At 36.2% G+C, this 23388-nt stretch overlaps 1 protein-coding gene across 1 annotated transcript; it reads right to left on the bottom strand.

Annotated features, from left to right (window-relative positions):
- Nucleotides 1-246: 246 nt before the first annotated feature.
- Nucleotides 247-22889, bottom strand: LOC129476675 (protein FRG1-like). The gene is given in 9 exon segments (XM_055269551.2): nucleotides 247-359; nucleotides 1529-1639; nucleotides 2619-2710; nucleotides 6105-6206; nucleotides 8447-8570; nucleotides 10551-10592; nucleotides 11358-11505; nucleotides 20465-20532; nucleotides 22668-22889. Coding segments are annotated over 9 exon segments (786 nt in total). The 5' UTR covers nucleotides 22730-22889; the 3' UTR covers nucleotides 247-322.
- Nucleotides 22890-23388: the final 499 nt, after the last annotated feature.

The following is a 23388-nucleotide window of genomic DNA, read 5'->3' as shown; positions in this document are numbered from 1 at the left end:
TATGATCCAGTAAGACAGATTCCACAAGTAGCGCAGGAAGAATTGGTTTCCATTACACTTCATGCTTCAGGACAGGATATCCAGAAAAAAATTCTGTGGTACGTTAAGTTTGTACTCTAAGTTTCATTTCCATGTGAAAAACTGTAGTTAGGTAAAAAGTACATCCATGAAGAATCCTGATTAGACTTGTTTAATCCTGTTAAACTAGCTACTAGCTAAACAATCATTTCACAACAACTCAAGAACTCTGTAAAAGCATTTCCTCTGAATATTTTATTCAGAAAAAAAACACAAAAAGATAAAGCAGAAACAAAAATCCCAGTCACTTGCAGTATCTGTCGGCTTTCAATTTGATTCTCCTGTTTAAACAAAGAAAATTAGTAAAACTAATCTATGTAAAACATGCCATATATATTCAACTGCTACTAAATATAAAAAGCTTTAAAACTGTGTGTTCAATTTTGGTTATTACATCACCACAACACTTATACTAAAATATGTATACTTTTAAATTTGGTTTCTATAAAAAATGGATTCTAATCTTATAAAAGTTATTTCCTAATATTCAATAAATGTTGCCTAAGGGCTTTTTCAATCCAAATAGCAATTTTAATTATTCCAGAATTTAGGGGTGCTTTAAATTTCCATTTAACAGGGTAAGAATGCTGTATTATTACAAGTGATAAAAGTTACAGGACATACAGCATATTCCGTTTTAGAGTCCACATCCTGATTATATTTTATGTCCTTTTCTTGATTTCTTACAACTAGATACATATTCATTTGCTCAGCTGGAAAAAATTCTTAACATTAGTTACTGACTTTAGGTATGAACTCTACCAGCTAGTTAACAGGAAATACGTAATTAAACATTGCCTTTATCAAGTGACGTATAAAAAGGGTAAGAGTAACTCTGCAACATAGGACTTGAATGAGCAGCTGGTGATTATCAAAATCTGTCACTTAATTGATTTATACTTGTACACTAACAGCTAAACGTCTCTACCTGATTTTTCTATGTTGCAAATCTAGGACCTTATTTATCTACATAGGAAGAGTAATAAATATTAATAATGTGCTATGATAAACATCCTGCACTCTTCAAAATCTTAAAACTGCTCCAATTTCACTTGTTTAGCTTTTATACTTAGTTTTTTAGTTGATCTATGCTTATTTTAAGGAACCTGAACTACTCTAACAGAATCCACATAATTTTTATATTAGTCAAACTGCTTCTTTCTAACTCTGGTTCTAATAGTTATAAAAAGATAATGATAAATTTATGAAGTAGGTACAGTCAATCCTGAATTTCTTTAAGTATATATTTAGAATTGGTTATAATTTTTAGATATTGTTTCTTGACAGTCTTTTCTCAAACTCATGATGTCCTCTCTAGGTAATATTGCCACACTCATAAATTAGAAATAAAGACAAAAATGTGAAAACTACAGTAATTTAAGAGAATACAGGTTTTCTACATGCCATTTCTATTGGATACTGAAAGTAGTGAAAATAAGTAAATAGCTACCTGTCCAGAAGGGTCTCATGCAAAAATCCATCTTTCTGAGCCTTTTTAAGAATTTTACTGTCTTCTTTACTTATTTTAAGTTTGTGGTCTTGGAAGCTCTGAAATTTCTTTCTGCAAAGAAAATGTCTTCATTGAAAAATACCTCAAACTCTGATTATACATATTTACTATTAAATTTATAAATACTGTTAATTATTTTCACTTATTATAAAAGTCTAATTGTAGGCCAGGCGCAGTGGCTCACACCTGCAATCCCAGCACTTTGGGAGGCCAAGGTAGGTGGATCACTCGAGATCAGGAGTTCCAGAACAGCCTGGCCAACGTGGTGAAACCCCGTCTCTACTAAAAATACAAAAATTAGCCGAGTGTAGTGGCGTGCGCCTGTAGTCGCAGCTACTCGGGAGGCTGAGGCAGGAGAATCACATGAACCTGGGAGGCAGAGGTTGTGATGAGCTGCGATCGTGGCACCGCAATTCAGTCTGGGAGACAGAGCGAGACTCCATCTTGGGGAAGAAAAAAAAAGTTTAATTGTACATTTTTCAATAAGTTGGAGCTTTTGAACAACAAAGATGACCTTCGTGACCTCTCAAGAGGAGGGCCACTCATTGACTGGGTAGCACAAGGTCCCATTTCTATTAGGGCATGCTGGCTGGAGCCCCTGTGTCCTGGCCATAGCACAGCCTTTGACTGGCATCACGCCCATTCTATGAATGGATAGAGAGATTGACTAACCCCAGTGACTAGCTTTGGGAGCTGGTAGGATGATTAGGAAAACTGAACCCTCAAGAAAAGAAAAGCATTTAGCTCAGTGCTCTGTCCTAGAGGCTACATTGTGTTGCCTCTTCTTGTCTATCAGTTTTCATTTTTTCAGACAGGGTCTTGCTCTATCACCCAGGCTGGAATGCAGTGGTGATCAGGGCTCACTGCAGCCTTGACTCCTGGGCTCAAACAATCCTCTTGTCTCAGCCTCCTGAGTAGCTGGGCCTATAGGCATGCACCATCCCCAGCTAATTAGGTAATTTATTTTTAAAGCACTTTGAGAAGCACTTCACTGCCAAATCTGTAGGTCTAAAAGGAAAAGCATACATACACATAATTGATTTCACATTGTTTTACATTTCCTTTGTCTTCTTCTGGAATGTCATCTTTTTTCTTGATTTCTCTTTCAGCACAAGATCTAATCTAGATACTGGAAAAGAGAATCCAATGGGTTATATGTTTATCTTCCACCTTCCCCACTTTACGTATCACATAAGAACATTTGAGATGATTTCTTATGCAAAAGAAAAAATTAACTGAGCGACTATATTCAGAAAAAGACAGGTTCTGGCTATGTGTTTTTACTTCATACATATAATCTATATGAGTAAGTGCCATCACATGCTTCCTCCTCAGCCCTTGTGTCAGAAACACTACAGACAAAATTATTTCAGAAACATTTTACACATCAGATTCTGCTAGGCAATAAAGCAATCATTAAGTAATTTAATGTTGTCCTCCAAGTGAATACACTAGGATCAAATTATCCCTATTGGACAAGTGTTCATTTGATCAGATTGAAAGCTTAATAGCTATTTTACATTGCACAGACTATTATCAAAGTATTAAAACTTTCAATGTTAAACAAGTTTTTTTTTTGAGACGGAGTCTCTTTCACCCAGGCTGAAGTGCAGTGGCACAATCTCGGCTCACTGCAGGCTCTGCCCCCCGGGTTTCACGCCATTCTCCTGCCTCAGCCTCCCGTAAACAACTTGTTTTTAATTAATTGGAAACCACCTCTTTTACTAGCTTCTTATATCCTCCTAAGTTTGAATAGATGTTTACTATCACATGTTATAAGTTAACTGATCTGCATTCAACAATTAGGATCACCCACAGAACAGGCAATTGGCAATGGTAAGGACTCATGTCTCCTAAGGGAGCTCTGTGGCCAGAGTCCAGTTCCAGGGCTGCTTAGAAAGTGATGACAAATAACGTGTTTGTGCCAATGACATCTTTGTGACAGTTTTGCTTAGAGGGGTCCCAGCCTGAAAACATTCCCTGCTAGGGCCTGTAACACAATGCTACCTTTAGTAAGAGGGATCTGTGTTCTGGTAGATAAGGCAAGGTCATAAAGGTGAAGGGCCGACAGAGTTTAGAAGAGCCTGCAATTAAATGGTACGAGAAAAGTCCTAAATAATTACTGTTCAGAGCTTCCAAGTACTTGACTAACCAAAGAGACCCAGAAAACTTTGTATTTCATCTGAAAATTGCTTTAGTGAAAAATGCAATCATTGTATATCTTTGTATCTTTGTATAAAAGTGCAAAGCATTGCACATATATTTGCAATTGTTGCCTTCAATAACACTTTTGTGATATCCAGCTGAAAAATAATTTAAACATGATACAATAAAATATAAATAAATAAAATTAAATGTAAGTCACAAACCCATCTGCATTTCCTCAGTGACCTGTTTCCGGAGAAGCAATGTGCTATGAAATACTGAGAGTGGCCTCTGGAGTCAGCTGGGCCTGGGTACACAACCTGTTTTACCACACCTTGAAATCACCGTGATTTCCATGAACTGAATGACAAAAACCACGAGGATGTAAGGATGGTCAGAGGCTGTCTTCCTGTCTATAAGGCTGAGCTCACATCCACCTCACAGGAGCATTATGGAAATTCAAGATTACAACGCATGTGCCGGATGCATGCAATGAAAAAATATAACATTTCACTTCTCCAAGAAAATACTTACATTTTAGATTGAAATTGTTTGAGCTTTAGATTTGAAATTATCTGAAATCAAGACTATTCTAAAAGAAAATCAAACATATGACGGGAAATCTAACATGAAGAACATACAGTGATTTGATAGATGCTTTTAAATTACACTGGTAGAGAAAAATGTAACACAAATTTTTATGCTCTAATTATAAGAACGAAGGACATTTTAGAAAAGGCATTTGCACCGTCTCTTAGAGCTTCCACTCTGGCCCCCACAATGCCTTACAGAGCAATTCTGGGTCAGACTGGATGCAACGTGTGATTCCCAACAGAGACAGAAAAAGCAAGGTTTGGGATGCTCAGTACTGGGACAGAATGCCAAGAAACAGAAAAACCGTGTGTCAAGAAGGGGGAGTTATTCTTTAGACACATCCTGGTATATGTTTATCATTAAAGATCAGTGCCTTTGCTCAGTTCTGGGATGGAATGCCAAGACACAGAAAAGCCAAGTGTCAAGAATAGGGGAGTTATTCTTTAGACACATCGTGGTATATGTTTATCATTAAAGATCAGTGGCTTTCGTGAGTCTAAAAAATTAAGCCTTAAATGTTTTCATCAAATTCCAGTTAACTATCTGATTTATCTAGGTTATATTAACAGTATTATTTAGAATTTCACCTTGATATGAAGACGTCTGTGTAACTTTTATAATGATGTAAAACAAACAGTAGGATCAGGGAGGGCACAGGCCACTGGTGCAATGGATAACACGTCTGACTATGGATGAGGGAATTTAGCCTGGAATAAGGAATTTTTATTTCCAGCTTAGTGATGCACACGAATTTTAAAAATAAAATAAAAATAATGTTTTATGTGATTCATGTTTCTCCTAATGCAAAGAAGACGGGTACTATTAATAAAAATATTTTTAAAATGTAAGGGCTAAGGCCCCAGAAGTCTTGATTTTTTATGTTTCATAGAGTGATTATCATCACAGAAGCTCAAGCATTACATAAATACAAATGTGTATGCCCCTGACCTGGTAATTCTGCTTCTGGAAATTTATCTTCAGGTCCACCTGCACATCTACTAATTGATGCATATTCAATGTTATGTACTGCAGAACTGTTTATAAGAGCAAAAGACTGGAAACAGCCTAAATTTCCATCTATAAGAGACTAAATGAAGGTACATCCCTAAAATGGAATATTATGTGGTTGTTAAAAAAGAGAAAGAGAGGAAAAGCAAGAAAAAGAGAAAACTTTCTAAATTTAAATTAATAGTAGAAAACTCTCCAAGATACAATTTTAAGGAAAAAAAAATCAAAGTCGAGAAGAATACAGAGGAGGCTACCTTTAGTGTAAAATAGTTGAAAATTATAAATATATTCATACGTTTATAAAGAAATTTTAGGAGGCTATAAAAAAAGGGAAAGAGGAACAGGAGCTGGGACACAGGTGAGTAAGACGCATGGCAGGCATATGTCTTCACATGCTTTTATTTGAAAATATTGGACCACGTGTTTATGTTATCTATTTTAAAAATTAGATTTTAAAATACAAGCAAGAAAACAAGAACATGAAAGCCTAAAAACAGCATGTGGAACTACCAGAAAAAGATACTAATCCATGGAGATAATGGCAAGGTAGCTCCTAGATGCACTCATTTCTCTACCACATTGTATAAACGAGCCATCAACTATAGGATTTATAATTAAAAATGAGTCTATTTGAAACACCACATTATAAAAATCTATTAACTAAATCTTTAAAGTGACAGTAAATGATGACTTAACATTTTAAAGAGATACAGTCACATCGCATGTGTGAATGTAGTCATCGGTATAAAATGTCGTTACCTTGAGTTACCTTGATCATTTCTTCTTCTGCTGTTTCACTTTTTGCTTCTATGTCCCCTGTTTCATTGCATCTAATAAAGCAGCTATTTGAGGCCAATAAAGCCATTTTCCCCTAAGTGAAACAAAATAAAATAGCCATGAGGATACTTCTTGTAGAAGAAACATTAAGTGTTTAGACTGAATTAATTTTTCCTCCCTGATTTAAAAATCACAGAAAATAACTTAGAGAAAAACCTGAAAAAATATAATACAAGAACATATAGAAAAGGAAACAAAAATCACCTTTCATTTTACTATTCAAAGATTACCAAAATAAACATTTGTAGTGTATCTTCCTAGTAGGACTAAATTCTAATTAGATAAGGTAGGATCGCTTCCTTTCTAAAAGATCTACTGAAGATAAAACTGATTTAGTTCAGTTTGAAAAATTAACTTTAAAGACAAGAACATAATCATGATTGCATACTTTATTCAAATATAGCATTTTAAGTAAAATTTATTTTCTTCACAATTAGAAAACACAAAAAGGTATATACAATCCTTTGGTGTTTCAAATTTAAGAATCAATGTCTGAGGGAGTTTTGTGTGTGAAAACAAATATTCATATACTTATTTAGTTGCTTAATGTTTGATGTATTACACTGTTTTCTATTAAACAAAACTTTAAAAACTGATTTTCTTGTATATCTATATCTGGGTTATAAATTTGGTTAGCTTAACTCCCTTAACAAATATAATGTTTATTTATAACTTGTATTTGGTTGATTTTTTTGGAAAACTTGGAATACCATAACACTTAGACAAAATATTTATAAATACAATGATTACAAAATAGGTTAACCTTATATCACATCCAGTTAAAAACTGCTGATAACATGGATTTAATTTCTTAGTCAAGTCACAAGGGCTGGGTGGTCTCTCATCTGGATGGCTCCTGGTGTGCCCTGGAACATGGCAGGGTGGTCCAAGGCAATTTAAACCTGTGCCACAGATTATTCAGCTGAGTCCTTTTTGCAATAGAGTTTTAAGACCCTCTTTCATTTAAATTTAAAATTTTTGAAACTTAGTGTCCTTTCTAAAAATAAAATGAAATGAACTTTCCTAAAGTGTTGTATTATTAGTACTATCTAAGTCATCATCCTGGCCTTATGAAATACTGGCATTTTCTACTGGTGTAACTTTTATTAGAAGTATTTCATCATAACTAGTAGGATCATCTCAAAGGGGTTGCAATAGATTAGCAGGTAATGAAATCAATGTAGTGTTTCCTGAATGGTATTGGGTGGGTGGAGGGGGAAGGAATATACACAGACACACAGAGGAAGGGGTAAAAGAGAATAAGAAATATCAAGGTGCATAACACATGGATAAGTAAGTACTGTTAAGCACCACTCTTGCTTCAGTTATACATGTATGTGTGCTGGGCTGCAATGTAAAAATGCATTTCTTAATGGATTGGGTCAAAATAGTTTTCAAGTCACTGATAAGATTTTATCGTAGGGGATGAGGAAATCAATCTAAGCGATTACCTCTTTCTGGTGGGATGTTTGTTTAATCTGTCATCTTAGAAAACATTGCTGAGTTCCTATTTTCAGTTCATTATTGTATATTACGAAAGCTGCTACTCAAATGCTGAGCTTATCTTCTATTTGTTCTGCATGGTGCCCACTAGTCTTTACTGTTTTTGATATAATTATCTACTTTTTAAAAACTGTTTAGCACTCACATATTTTTGTTCAATGTTTACTTCTCACACAAACAGAAAAAGGAAATTATGTATTCTGTATCAACAAGGATTTAACAAAACATCCACATACTACAACTGTCTACTTACTAAAATGAAGAATTAGAAGGTATCTTTTTTCTTCTTATATTAAAACTATCTTTTTGTACACTATTTTAAGCTTATGAACTGAAAGTCTTTTAGAGATAATTTACTTCAATGAACTATTATTATTTATTTTACGCACAAATTGTCACAACTTGGTCTTAGCTAGCTCCACTGTTCGCTGACAGTCTCTAATGTTTCTGAAAGCATACATGATTTCTGCTACAAAGAAGATATTTAGGAACTATTCTGTTTTCCTACTCTGAGACCTAAAATTGACAGGTTCTTTAATGGAAATGAGATCCATATCTAGGCAATAAGGGTACACAGAAATAATTGTGGGCAAAAGTACTAATGCTATTTTTGTTGCACTCTATTTTGAGATCTCTTTAAGGCTCTATGTTCTTATTGATTTATTCCAATTTAATGTATTATAGTATTGCATCCTACTTTTTCTTTTTAAATATATTATGATTGTTACAGACTTTCTGTTAAACTGACAGGAAGTTTTAATAAACAATAACAGCACTTATATTTTGAAAGACTGGTTCTCACTGTTCTCATGGTCCAATTGCATCTGAACGCCCAACAACAAGTTCATCTGAATTTATACCAAGATATTGCCCATAGCCAGATTTGAGGGCGATTCTGTACATTAATAAGATAGATAAAAGCTTAAAACTGAGAGAAAATTAATTATAGAACATCAAAACAGGACATGTGTATGTGTGTGGGTGTGTACATATCTAAAATTTCAGACTGGAAATATTCCAAGTGTTCAAAAGATGCATGTGGCTGAGTGGTGACTCACTCCTGTAATCTCTGTGCTTTGGGAAGCCAATGGGAGAATTGATTGAGGCAAGAAATTCAAGATCAGCCTGGACAACATAGTGAGACCGCATCTCTACAAAAAATTTAAAAAATTAGCTGGGCATGGTGGTGTGAGCATGCAATACCAGCTACTTGGGAGGCTGATGCAGGAGGATTGCTTGAGCCTAGAACTTTGAGGTTATAGTGAACTATGATCACATCACTGCCCTCCAGCCTGGGTGACAGAGTGAGACTCTGTGCATTCCAAAAAAGAAAAAGCTGCTATGATCACATCACTGCCCTCCAGCCTGGGTGACAGAGTGAGACTCTGTGCATTCCAAAAAAGAAAAAGCTACATGTGACTAGTTGTTGCCATATTGGACAGTGCAGTTTTAAATTTAGTTTTATATTTTGCTTTTTTAATATAAACATTGTACCTTACATATTACATAACATATATTTTCAAAATTCATCATTCTTCAATTATACCTCTTTAAAATTCAATAATAAATTACTAAAACTTACTTTTTCTCTTATCATAAATAGTTCTATTGACATCTATTCTGTACATAAAACTGATTTATCCTTAGAGAAAATTCCTAGAAATAATTGGATCAAAGGGTATAAACTATAAAGTTCTTATGTCATCAAACTGTTTTCCAGAAAATGCTGCTTCCATTTACATTCTTACCTCAAATTAACAGAGTATGTTTTGTATCATGGATTTTTTTTTAAACATTATGACTCTAAAAAAATACTTGAAAACCTGATATAGAAAAAAACAGTATCCTATTAATTTGCATTTTAGTAGTTAACTAGAATAACAATTGTTTTTCTTTTCCTTTCCTTTTTAGTTTTTACATTATCTGATAATGTCCCTTGTCCATTTTTCTATTAAGATCTGACTGTTCACAATTTTTCTACTGGGGTCTTCAGTGCTATGAATTCTATACAAGATACACATGAAGAGTAAGAACTCACTGCCTATTAAGATTGTTGCAAATATTTTCCTCATTTGTCAGTTTTCTTTATAATCCTTTTTTGTTTATAATTTTAAAGCAGTTTAAAACTACTGAATTTTTTCTTCCTCTGCTTTTATTCTTTGTCTTTCACCATACTTATCAGACTTTCAAAAAAAGTACAGGAATAATCATCTAAATGTGATTTTTTAAAATTATGATTTCTAATCTTTTACCTTACTGAGAATCCCCTGGGATGCCAGAATTGACTTTTACTCCTCTATATGTTAATGATTATATAACAGAAATCATTATCATGTTGATGTAACCAATTACTAAAATATGTAAATTCACTTTCAGTATCTTTTTCCCAAAGAATCATTCCATACTTCTGCACAAGGTAAGAATAAAAAAGGTTACCTTATAAAATGACTGTAAAAATAGTGAGTAAAAATATTCTTTTGGTCGTTATGATGCTGTTAACATTCTCTGCTGGTTTCAACAATATTCCTTTTTTTAGTCTTCCTGTTTGCCTTTGGACTTCCAAACAGTGAGTTTAAATATCATAGCAACAGTGAACCAGGTTTTGTACTATTTGATTTTTTAATCTATCTTATTTGGTATGTGAAATTATTAATCTTCATTTTTTAACTTACAAATCTTTTTTCCAGCCTAGCATTATATATTGACAGGAAATCCACTAAAAGTGATCACAAAATCTACTTTTCAAAAAAGATATTTCGTTTTTTATATCAAAATTACCCTGTGGGCTTAAGTAAGACAGATACTAAAATTTTAAATGAATACAATGAAATTTTTTAAATAACTGGTTACTAATTATATTACAACGTAAGCTCACCTGGAATCAGATAATTTGCCAGCGGTAAACTGCTCTGGAGGACTCATCAACTATTGGAGAAAAAACATCTGAAAATAAAATTGACATTTGTTATAAATATAAAGAGATTATTTTGCTTTAAAAATGTGGCTATTTTCTTCTGCAATTAAATGTAAGAATATTCAGATATACTGATGTCACTGTAATACTGTATCTTTGGAATCAAGATCTATTTTACCTTCTTTTAACTACAGTGTTAATTTTATATACTGAGTAAGACAGGGTGATAAAATGCTTATATACTAACTTTCGAGATAGCTTCTCTTTATGTTTTAAAATACAGTCATAAATAAGCACTTATTTAAAAAGCTAAATGCTTTCATTTATTCAAGGGATGGCCTTCCTAACCAAACGATGCTTCTTTTTATCTTCTAATTAATTCGTATCTCATTAGTGCTTCCTCTAATGGGCTAAAGAAAATGAGGAAACTTCAAATTGTTAAGTGCACCCAGGTTAGTTTTGGTAATAGGTCTGAATAAAAAAGAAATTCAAACATTTTGACTCAAATAGGTTTTCTTTTTTCTTTCCACTTACTATTTTAATTATTCGTGTTTTTTTGATTTCCAAAGATACTCCTCTGGAACTATATGGAATGTTTTCAAATGCTTATATTAGAAAGAGGAACTTGCCAATGGCTGGTGAATATTACGGAATTAAAAAAAAATGGAAGAGTCAAATGCAATGCTTCTGTTCCTTTGGAAAATGTTTGAGACTAGTTAGAGTTTGGCCTAAGTGAATGAATGTCCTAAAATCTACACTTGTGGCAGCCTCTTCCCTTCCAGACACAAACCTTCTTTGTGTGGAGCTCCCAGGGTAAAAAGACCGTTGTTGAGTGCATGTATATAGATTCCCTCATCCATTTCAATGGCTATGGTTCCCGAAATTTCACCAAAGTTTGTTACTGTCCACCAGATTCCTAAAAAATAAAATTGATATTTCAACTTTATAATTTAGTTTTGACACAGAGTTCTTTGTTATTATAACTTAGTTTTAAAAACTTTTCATTTTGCAGTTGTAAGAAGTAATACAAAGATCTCACATATCCTTTACTCGCTTTGTCTCAATGATGACATCTTGCATAAGTATCATACACTGTCAGAATCAGGAAACTGACATTGATATAATCCATGAAGCTTATTCAGATTTCACCAGTTTTACATGTAATTGTTTGCATGTATGTGCACAGATTCATGCGACTACCAGCACAGTCAGGAATAGGTTTTTAAAACACAAAATAGCAACATACAGCCAGGCATGGGGGTGCATGCCTGTAATCCCAGCTACTTGGGGAGGTGGGAAAGAGGATCACTTGAGCCCAGGAGTTCAAGGTTATAGTGAGCTATGATCATGCCACTGCACTCCAGCCTGAGTGACAGAGCAAGGTCCTGTCTCAAAAAAAGACCAAAACAAAAGGCAACATGTGCAGGTACAAAGTGATATATGGAGAACGGTCTCTCTCATGATGGACCCCAGCCATCTATTCATGCCTGCTTTCCAGAGGCAACGCCTATGATAATGTTTCTGAAAAATGCCTCTACAGGAAGACAATCTAGCATAGTAATCTTTTTTTTTTTGAGATGGAGTCTCGCTCTGTCACCTATGCTGGAGTGCAGTGATGCGATCTTGGCTCACTGCGACCTCTCGCTCCAGGGTTCAAACAATTCTCTGCCTCAGCTTCCCGAGTAGCTGGGGTTACAGGCACCTGCCACCATGCCCAAATAATTTTTTTTAATATTTTTAGTAGATATGGGGTTTCACCCCATTGGCCAGGCTGGTCTTGAACTCCTGACCTCGTGATCCACGTGCCTCTGCCTCCCAAAGGGCTGGGATTACAGGTGTGAACCACCACGCCTGGCCAGTAATCTTAACTATGATTTTAGATTGAAAGCAAAATGAGCAGAATCTATGTCTATGTATACTAATTTCCAATTTGCCAATAGAAATGTTAGACTCTAGCAACAATTATTTTAGCAATTGTTATAAAAGTTTATATTTTAATGTTAAAAAATATCCTCAAACCTCCTCCTAGATTGTACTTTAACTAGAGTAGAAATGAGTCAATCATTAACTGGATATGACATTTTAAGGAATTCTTGTTAATTTTACAAGGTCTGATAATGACATATTATAATGTATAAAAATAAAGAACAAAACAGATGATGAGAGAAAGACATACCACTTTAAGAAATGTACATTTATGTACTTATGGGTAAAATGACATAGTATCTGTGATTTTACTGAAAATTTTCTAGGAAAAAATGTGTGTGTGGGTGTGTATGTAAATGCAATGAGATTGGCAAAATATTGATAATTAATGCTGGGGCCTGGGCACATGGGGGATTCATTATATTCTATGTATGGAATAGTTTGGATATTTCCATAATAAAAAGGTTTTAAAGATTCAGTTAATTCCACTGCACAAAATTTTCCATTCAACTAAACATTTCATGCTTTACATAATCAATTTTAAAATACATAGAATTTTAGCTAAAATGAAGTTGGACCCTTATCTAACACCAAATACAAAATGTAACTTAAAATAGACCAAAGACCTAAATATAAGAGCTAAAGTTAGAAAACTTTTAGAAGAAAATGGGAAAAGCTTCACGACAATGAATTTGGCAATGATTTCTTGTATAGAACATCAAAGGCACAGGCAACAAAAGAAAACATAGACAAACTGGACTTTATCAGAATTAAAAATTTTTGTGCATCAAGAACCACTGTCAACAGAGTAAAAGGCAACCCAGAGAATGGAGAAAATATTTGTAAACTACATACAGTATAAGGAATTAATATCCAGACTATATAGAGAACTCCAAAAAGACAAATACCACAATTCAAAACTGGGCAAAGGATATACACGGACATTGCTCCAAAGATGATATACAAATGGCCAATAAGTACTTGAAAAGACACTCAACATCACTAGTCACTTGTATAGATCATCAAAGGCACAGGCAACAAAAGAAAACATAGACAAACTGGACTTTATCAGAATCAGAATATAAATCAAAACCAAAATGCAATACCACTTCACACCCATTAGAATAGCTATTATCAAAACAAACAAAAAACAGAAACCAAGAAAACCAGAAAACCAAATGTTGGGCAGGATGTGGAGAAACTGAAACCCTGTGCAATGCTGATGGGAAGGTAAAATAGTGCATGTATTTAAATACCACTGAAGTGTACACATAAAAATAGAAAAACTGGCAAATTCTATATTTTGTATATTTTACCTCCACACACACACAAAACCAATGGAGAAAAAGAAAATTAATCAAAGTTCAAATTTCAGCTAAAGATGATTAGAAAGCAATAAAACTAATGGCAATTTAGATGCTTGAGTTATAGCTACAATCGTTTTCAGGAAAATAAATAATGCTTTATTCAGAATCACTATCAACAGTGTTATGATCAGCAAGTCTTTCTTATGCATGTAATAGTTAATGATTTTAAATTAGATTTATTTTGTATGTTCTATGCCACGTTCACCAAGTACACTTAATATTAAATAAAATCATTTCAATATAATATCTCATTAATGTTTTGCAAACGAAGAAGAAATTTCTGGCAGACAAGCTCCTCAAAATTTTCACACTCTATCCAAGTAGGGAAATGATACAATAACATTACTTTTAATATTGTCAACTGAAAAAATTACTTTGAGCAGATGCCAGTATTTTTTCTCAATGAGATTTCAAAGAATAAAGCTAAACACAGTATCATCAAGAATTAAATGTGAGCATTCTGCCTATTTTCTGCAAGTGGCCTACATTCAACCTTTGGAGGTATGCTTATATGTTTAATGACTAAAGTAACATAACATAATGCTTAATGGTGCCACTCTGGGGTTTTAGCTGTGAAAAAGCAGTTGATCCTAAGAACACGGGCACCGAAGTTGCCTGTTTCTATGTCAGGTTACAGCTCAAGCTGTGTATATGCTGCAGATGCCCAAACTGAATTTAAGAGAATTCGCTCTAAAATATTACTTGCTATTTAGACGCATGACTAAAGTTATTTCCTTTTAAACCTTAGGCAGATGGTCAAATATTCATGCTGTGTTGTCTCACAATGCATAACAAAGTTTTTCAAATATTTTCATATATTTTAGAATGTTTATATATGTCTGGCATGCCTGTAATCCCAGCACTTTGAGAGGTGGAAGCAGGAGAATCACTTAAGCCCAGGAGTTCAAAATCAGCCTAGGCAACCAAAGGAAATCCCCATCTCTACAAAAATATTAAGAAATTAGCTGGGTATGGTGGTACCAGCCTGTGCTCCCAGCTACTCGGGAGTCTGAGGTGAGAGGATTGCTTGAGCCTACGAGGTCGAGGGTGCACTGAGCCATGATCACGTCACTGCACTGCACCCTGAGCAACAAAGCAAGAGCCTGTCTCAAAAAAAAAAAATAAATGTCCCGATGCACCAGTGTCATGGCTGATAAGATACTACCAAGGCACCCTCATTCTAGCATCAATGCTGTGTGACAGCTCACCTCACCTTCTGACTAACCCAGTGCTTCCGTGCTAAGGGCCCCCTTAAATCTCTACCTTCATTATGTGCTTGGCACAAAGGAATGATGTATCTTAGATTTGGAAATGGAATTTTCTTCCCCAATCTTACTGTAGTCTAAGTACCCTTCACAGACCTTCTATTAACCCATACTTAGCTTTAGTTCCTGGGTAAATAAAATATGTGTTTTGCAAACTACAATGTTGTAAGTTCAATTGCTTCTTAATCTAGCAGAGCTCAGTGAAACTCTTTGCTTACAGACATGCTCGTGTTTATTAATGTCACACATGGTTTTCTCCATGTGAAAGACAGAATTTCTTTCATCCTATTTACCAATCCCTTCAGATCCTTGTGAGGAACCAACAGAACAGCCTTAAAAATTTAAAAGGTTTTTTTCTTTCCCTTCACAAATAGGCACATGCTAACTTATACGGCAAGTTTAGAAAATCCACAATGCAAAAGAAGGTGGAAGGACAAAGAGAAAAAGACGCAGAAGGACTTCCTCTTCCAGCCAAGGTGGACTTGCCCTCCCACCATGACCAACCAGAAAACTGAAATTGGATAGAATATCTGAGGAAACTGTTTTCAGGTATTGGAACACAGGCAGAACAGGACTGTGATATTTGACAACAGGAAAACACAGGAGGCAGATCTCGCACACACTTCTGTTATCTGTCCAATGGCAGTTTCTTGACCACACAGAGAGAGGTAGAGACTCCAAAAATGAGGCAATGTCATTGTCACTAAGCTGAGAGTCTTGCAGTGCTAACATGTTGGGAGTTTAGAGAATAAGTACTGGAGAAGAGGGAACTACACACAGGTGAGGCCTCAAAAGAGTATGCAAAAGTTCTCTGCAGGTCTGTGGCCAAGGGCTGGGGGGAGTGCATACAGTAGGCAGGCTCCACAAGGCCTCTGCAGAGTGGCTGGCACTGCTGAGGCCTGACTGGAGATGCCAAAGATCACACAAATTTGGGACACAGCAGAGTGGAGAGAACTCACCAAGTAGACCTAGCACATGTGGCTGAGGCCCATGAGGATGAACCTTCCCTAGAGTAAGAGTCACTGTCTAAGTCTATGGGCAAAACCCTAATAAGTAAGCACAAACGAACAAAGGCCCAGGCTTGACAGGAGCAAAAGGGTGGTCAAATAGTTTAACTAGGCATCAAGACATTTAACAGAAATAAAGGTTAAAATGTTATGAAAATGAAAGACTGAATTTATAAGGAAGACTTAACAATCCTAAATGTGTATACATGACAGCTTCATAATACTTTAAGCAAAAACTGCTCAAGTGGACAGATCTAGAATTACAGCTGGAGATGTTAACATAACTCTCAATACATTTTAGGATGAGTAAAAAATCAGTAAGGACACAGAAGATGTGCATAGTCACAAGCTCCACCAGTTGATCTAACTGACATCTAAAGAACATTGAACCGCTGGGTGTCGCGGCTCGCGCCCATAATCCCAGCACTTTGGGAGGCTGAGGTGGGTGGATCGCCTGAGGTCAGGAGTTTGAGACCAGCTTGGCCAATGTGGTGAAACCCCGTCTCTATAAAAATATAAAAAAAATTAGCCAGGCCTGGTGGCAGGTGCCTGTAGTTCCAGCTCCTCTGGAGGCTGAGGCAGGAGAATCACTTGAACCTGGGAGGCGGAGGCTGCAGTGAGCCGAGATCGCACCACTGCACTTCAGCCTGCTGGGCAACAGAGCGAGACTTCATCTCCAAAAAAAAAGAAAACAAAAAACAAAAAAACCCTTAACCAACATCTGCAGAATACACATTACACATTCTTTGCAAGTGTACGTGGAAATTCACTAAGAAAGTATGTTCTCCAACTATACTATAAATGAATTAGAAATCATCAACAATAACATACCTATAATATCTCTATGTAGTAGAAATTAAAAACAATACACTTTTAAATAACTAAAGTGTCCATGAAAAGAAAAATCACAGGGAAAACTAGATGATATTTTGAATGGAATGAAAATGAAAACAAAATGTGTTGACTGTAACTAAAACTAAAGTGGAATAAAGAGATCTAACTCCCTTCTTAAGAAGCTATAAAACAAGAGCAAAGTAAACTGAAAATAAGTTAAAGGGAGGAAAAAAAAAAAAGATTGAAAATAAATTAAATAGAAAATGAAAACGAGAAAATAAGTAATACTGAAACAGGCATGTTCAACCTGAGGGCTGCATGTGGCCCAGGCCAGCTTTGAATGCAGCCCAACACAAATTCATAAGCTTTCTTGAAACATTATGAGATTTTTTTGCTTTTTTTTTTTTTTTTTGGCTCATCAGCTTATCCTTAGTGTATTCCATGTGTGGCCCAAGACAATTCTTCTCCTTCCATTGTGGCCCAGGGAAGCCAAAAGATTGAATACTCCTGTACTAAAAGATCATTAATGATCTAAAATAAATGATCTTATAAAGAATTGATAAACCTCCAGCTAGACTGACTAATCCAGGAAAAAATAGAAAAAACACAAATTACCAATATGAAAGGTTGCAATACAGATTAGATTCTACAGACATTAAAAGGATATTAAAGGAATATTCCAAATAATTTTATGCCAATAAATCCAACAACTTGGATGAAATGAAATTTTCCTAAAAGACACAAATTACTAAAACTGACAACAGAAAAATCAGAAAATATCTCTCAAAAAATCTTAATTTTCCCACAAAAAACTAAAACCAAAACAAACAAAACCCTGTAGGTTCAGATGACTTCACCGGTAAATCCTATCAAACACATAAGGAAGAAATCATACCCATCTTACACAGCTATTTCCAAAAACAGGGAAGGAGACAGCACTTCCCATCTAATTTTATGACACCCAAAATCACGTTGACACCAAAATCAAATAAAGCCATTACAAGAAAAGGATACAAAAGTCCAATATCTCCCATCAACACCAATATAGAAATCTTAAAAAAAAAAAAAAAAAAAAAAAAAAAAAAACACCTAGAAATCAAATCTAGCAATACCCCAAAGGTCAACACACTACAACCAAGTGGGGTTTATCTCAGGGATGTAAAGTTAGTTTAAAAGTTGAAAATGAAACCAATGTAATTCATTGGCAGAATGAAGAAAGTTGTATGATCATCTCAACAGATACAGAAAGAGGCATTTTACAGCATCAAACATCGTTATGATAAAACTCCCAAGAAACAAAGTTTAAAAGGAATGTCCTCATTTTGATAAAGGTTTTCTCTGCAGATCCTACAGACATCATACCATATGGTGGACTACTGAAAGCTTTCTGCCTAAGCTTGGGAGCAAAGCAATTATGCCCATTCTCATGACTTCTGTTCAACACTATGGAAGTCCTGGACAGTATAATAAACCAATAAAAAGCAAGACAAGACACAAGGATTATAAAGAAAGAAGTAAAACGATAGTCACAGGAAACATAATTGCAAATTTCTTAGTTTTCTATATAAACAAACCACTAGCAGTAATAAGTGAAACAGACTTATCAGACTACAAAGTCACTACACAAAAATCAATTGTATATCTACATGCTGACAGCAAACAACTGGAAAATCAAATTCAAAAGTTCTATTGACAGTAGTGTAAAATTATAAAATACTTAAGAATAAATGTTTAAACAGGCACGCAAGACTTCTACATTGAAAATTATGAAATATTGAGGCCCAATATTAAGATGTTGATTCTCCCCCAAATGATCTGGACTCAATACCATTCTCTGAGAAAATCCAACAGGCTTCACTGTAGAAATTAATAAGTTAATAGTTAATAAGTACAAAGTTGGAGGATTCACACTACCTGATCTCAAGACTTCATGAAATTATAGCAATCAAGAGAAATATACCAACAGAAAAACAGACAATCAATAGAACAGATTCCAGAAATAGGCCAATACATAGAAAGTTAATTGATTTTTTATGAAGATACCAAACTGGATTAATGCAAAAAGAAAACACCAGTGATGCTGGCACAAATGGCTATCAAGATGTCAAAAAAAAAAAAAAAAGTAAATCTTGAAACTGAACTTACACCATGCCAAAAATTAATTTGAGATTAATGACAGATTTAATGTAAAAACTAAAACTATGATGCCTCTAAAAGACAATGTAGAACATTTTCCTGACTTTGGGGTAAGCAAAGATCTCTTAGATCAAAGACATAAGGCAGTAACCACAAAACAAAAAAAAATAAACTAAGCTTTATAAAAATTAAAAGCTTCTGACCATCCTGGCTAACATGGTGAAACCGCATCGCTACGGAAAACACAAAAAATTAGCTGGGCGTGGTGGCGGGTGCCTGTAGTCCCAGCTACTTGGGAGGCTGAGGCAGGAGAATGGCGTGAACCCAGGAGGTGGAGCTTGCAGTGAACCAAGATCACGCCACTGCCCTCCAGCCTGGGAGACAGAGCGAGACTCCATCTAAAAAAAAAAGAGAAAAAAGCTGTCCATCCAAAAACCACCATTAAGAAACAGAAAAGGTAAAACTCAGACAGGGAGAAAAGACTGATAACACCATCAACTCTTGGCAATGATGTAACTGGAGCACTAATTCATTCTTGGTGGGAGGGTAAAATGGCACAACCACTATAGAAAATTTTTGGCAGTTTCTTATATAGTTAAACATTCACCTATCCTTTGACACAGCAATTCCACATCTACATATCTACCCTAGATATTTACCCTGATTTTAGAATTGTTGATTTGCCATTTCAAAAGCAATGATTCTTCCAGAACATTAGCTTTATACCATTCTATATTTTATATATTTTTTAAGCTACCATAATTTATGAAGATTCAAAATGCAATTTGCCAAGTTTTGACAGAGAAAAAAAAGTATGGAAACAACTAAATGGAAAATAGGCTGGTTAAGTGCATTTGGGTCAGTTTATTTCTAGTATCATTTACAGGCTACCCTGATGTATTTAAAATTTTCATTCATTTCAGAGTTCAGAAAATAATTCTTCCTGTGAAGATACTTCGTTTAAGAGACAACTGACTTCTACAACTAAAATGTATACATGTTCAAAGAAAATAACTTGTAAAATATATTTGGTTGAATAACATTTACATTAAGCCTTTAAAATTATGTATCAGAATCTCCCGCTATTAAGCAGTCTAATGGTGCCTACTAAGTCAGAGAGTTGTAATTCTTCTCTCCTGTGCTCTGTTCTGATAATGAAGTAAAGGCATCAGTAGCATCAACTGTGCTAAAGAATAAATGGAATTTACAACTGTAGGTAATATTTAAGCACTTTAAGACAAATATGAATACATCATAAATTTCGAACTAGGAAAATATTTTCAATGAGATCTCAATAAATGTTAACTTTTTTCAGAATAGAGCACTGAAAACTGACTCACCAACAATATCAAGCTGGGTTTCTTCATCTTCTTCTCTTTTTCTCTTATCTTTGCTCTTTTTCTTCTTACTACAGGACATAATTTATATAGATGAGTTTAGGTATATTGATTTGTATGATAAATAAATATCATAAGATTGAAACGTGGAAGTCTTTTAAGCTGTTTCATTTATAAATTATTGATTTAGGAAGACTTACATTGCTACACCCTCTTAAATACAGTACTGATAAGTTGCTTCAGGCTTTGTACATATTATGTTAAAGTTCAAAGCAGATTGTAGAGCCACACTGCCAGATTTTAAATCCTGATCCTGTCACTTCTTAGCTCTGTGATTTTTGGAAAACGTACTGAATCTCTCTGTGAGACAGTTTCCCCACTTAAAAAATTAGGATAATAACTTAGCTCTTAAGGCTATTGTGAGGATTAAGAGGTAATATGTATCTTCACACATTGCTGGTGGAAATGTAAAATGGTGCAGCATCTACAGGAAACAGATTGGGGTTCCTCAAAAAGTCAAAGAGTTACCATATGACCCAGCAATTTTACTCCTAAGTATGTACACCCAAGGGAAATGAAAACATACACCCACAAAAATACTTACAAAAGAATATTCATACTAGCATTAGTCACAATAGTCAAAAATGGGAAACAACCTAAATGTTCATTAACTGATGAGTGGATGAATAAAATGTGACATCCATACAATGAAATACTCTGCAGCCATGAAAAGTAACAAGTGCTACAACAATGATGGACCTCAAGAATGTTATAAGTGAAAGAAGCCAGATACAAAAGGCCGCATGTTGCATGATTTCTTAGGAAATATTCAGAATAGGCAATTTCACATAGATAGCAGACTAGTGGTTGCCACGGAGTAGGAGAGGGGGAGGATGGGATGTGACTGCTCTAATGGGTAGGAAGAGATTTCCTTCTGAGATGATGAAAATACTGAGCAACTAGACAGTGGTAAACCTCTTGAATATATACTAAAAACCACTGACCGTACAAAAGGGTGAATTTTATATTTATGAATTACATCTCAATAAAAAAATAAAAAACCAAGAGCGATTTGAAAAAAGTTAATGTGCAAAGTGCCTACAACAATTTCTTGGCACATCGAAAGTGCTATATAAGCATTAATTATGATCATTACGATAATCTTAAGACACTCTTGTCTGCATTTTCGTCATAAAGTTATCAGAAGATAACTCACCATTCCTCACAGGAAATTCACAGAGTGAAAATCTCACATTCATTCAGGATATACCTGATATTTATTCTGGCATCTTCATGAGGCCAGACTCCTCGAGAGGGTTCTCAAGTGCAGTGGCTTCGGCTCACTCCTTGATACTTTCTTTCCATCTCGCCTAAAAATATCAAAACCTCTGTTTATCACGGAGACCAGGAGGAAATGCTCAATATTGTATGTACAGTCAACCTCAGGCAAATCTGCCAGTTAAAAAAGAAGTGGGGATATGAGTGCACAGGTTATTTTTCTCCTAAAGAGCTAATAAATTACCACTACGACCTCCTCCTCGTATTTGGCTAAATTTATTTACTGCATATATGATCTCTCATTTAATCCTCAGTCTTCTAAAGGTGTCAGACAAATGGTCTGAAAGCATAAATGTGTAAACGAAGGTTCAAAGATATTTGATCTCTTAATGAGTAAATGGAAGTTCAGACATATTAACCAATTTGCCACAAATTACAAAATCAGTAAATGACAAAGTGCAGGTTCCAGCACATAAATCTGTCAAAGCCCATATATGCCTCAACCACTGTGTGATTCATCCTGGTTTCACTCTACATATTAGCTTAGAAAAAATTAATCAACAATTTTTCCAGGAAGAGACAATGGAGAAAAGAATAATCCCTAATAAAAGAAGTTACTGTGATGAACTACGAGATCAGACTAACGCAGAACTACCAGGCAGAGGCCTGGAGAGATGCCTCAGGGGACCCAAACTCGTGGGACCCGCCCGTCTATCCTGTTTCCAGGGTCGTCTGTGCAGGAGGCTGCCCCTCTCTGCACAGGCACCAGGAACCGCGGTCCGGCCTCCGTCCAGCCCGGACAGGGGCCAGGGCGAAGCCTGGGAGGCCACAAAGCCGGCTCTCCGCGCCATGGCTTCCACCGGACTCGCGGGGGTGGAGTGCATCCGAAAAGAACGGAGGAGGCTCCCGCCGGAGCTGCAGCACCCACCTCTTCGCCTTGTTTCCCTTGAGCACGAGCTTGGTAGACTTCACATAAGAGCACTCGGCCATGGCTCCAGGAGACTTCTGCGCGGAGAGGCTGAAGCTGGATCAGGACGAGTATGTGACCCGGAGCAGCACCAGGGCGAGGAGGAACAGAAGTGGAGGCGAAGTAAACTCCCTGACATGCTACGTCTGTCCAGAACCCTTCATCTTCACCAAACTTCCGGGTTTCCGCCGGCGGGGAGGTGGGGGGAGCTATGGCGGCCGCAGAGGGCGGAAAGGTGTCGGCACGCAGCTGCTCCCTGGCGCCCTCTCGAGGAGCCCCTGAGGATTCGTGCCTCCCAGATGTGGGGAAAGCCCGCCCGAGGCGTTAGTGCTGAAAGTGGCGGGGCTGCCTGGGGCGCTGTGGAACTGCCTCCCGCTAGAGCTGCCGGCTGGCGACGGTCCCCGCGGGGGCGGGAAGCCGCAGAGGCTGCCCTTGCCGGCCTGCGGCGGCGCGGCTGGAAGCGCGGGCCACTCGTGCGCTGGTCACTCGGGGCTGTGCCTCGCGCGACTGTGTGTGCAGGAAACAAGCAGGAAATACCCTAAAATAGAATGAAGCGCCATGTCGAGGGCGCGGACGTCGCGAGTGCTGTGGGAATGTGGGCTGAGATGGAGAGTTATGGTGGCGCGTGTTACAGGCTCGGATCAGGAAAAAGCCTAATCGTAGAGGTGGCATCTGAGGAGGT

Source organism: Symphalangus syndactylus, chromosome Y, assembly GCF_028878055.3.
Source record: "Symphalangus syndactylus isolate Jambi chromosome Y, NHGRI_mSymSyn1-v2.1_pri, whole genome shotgun sequence".
NCBI lineage: Eukaryota > Metazoa > Chordata > Mammalia > Primates > Hylobatidae > Symphalangus > Symphalangus syndactylus.
This window is presented reverse-complemented; position numbering and strand designations above follow the sequence as displayed.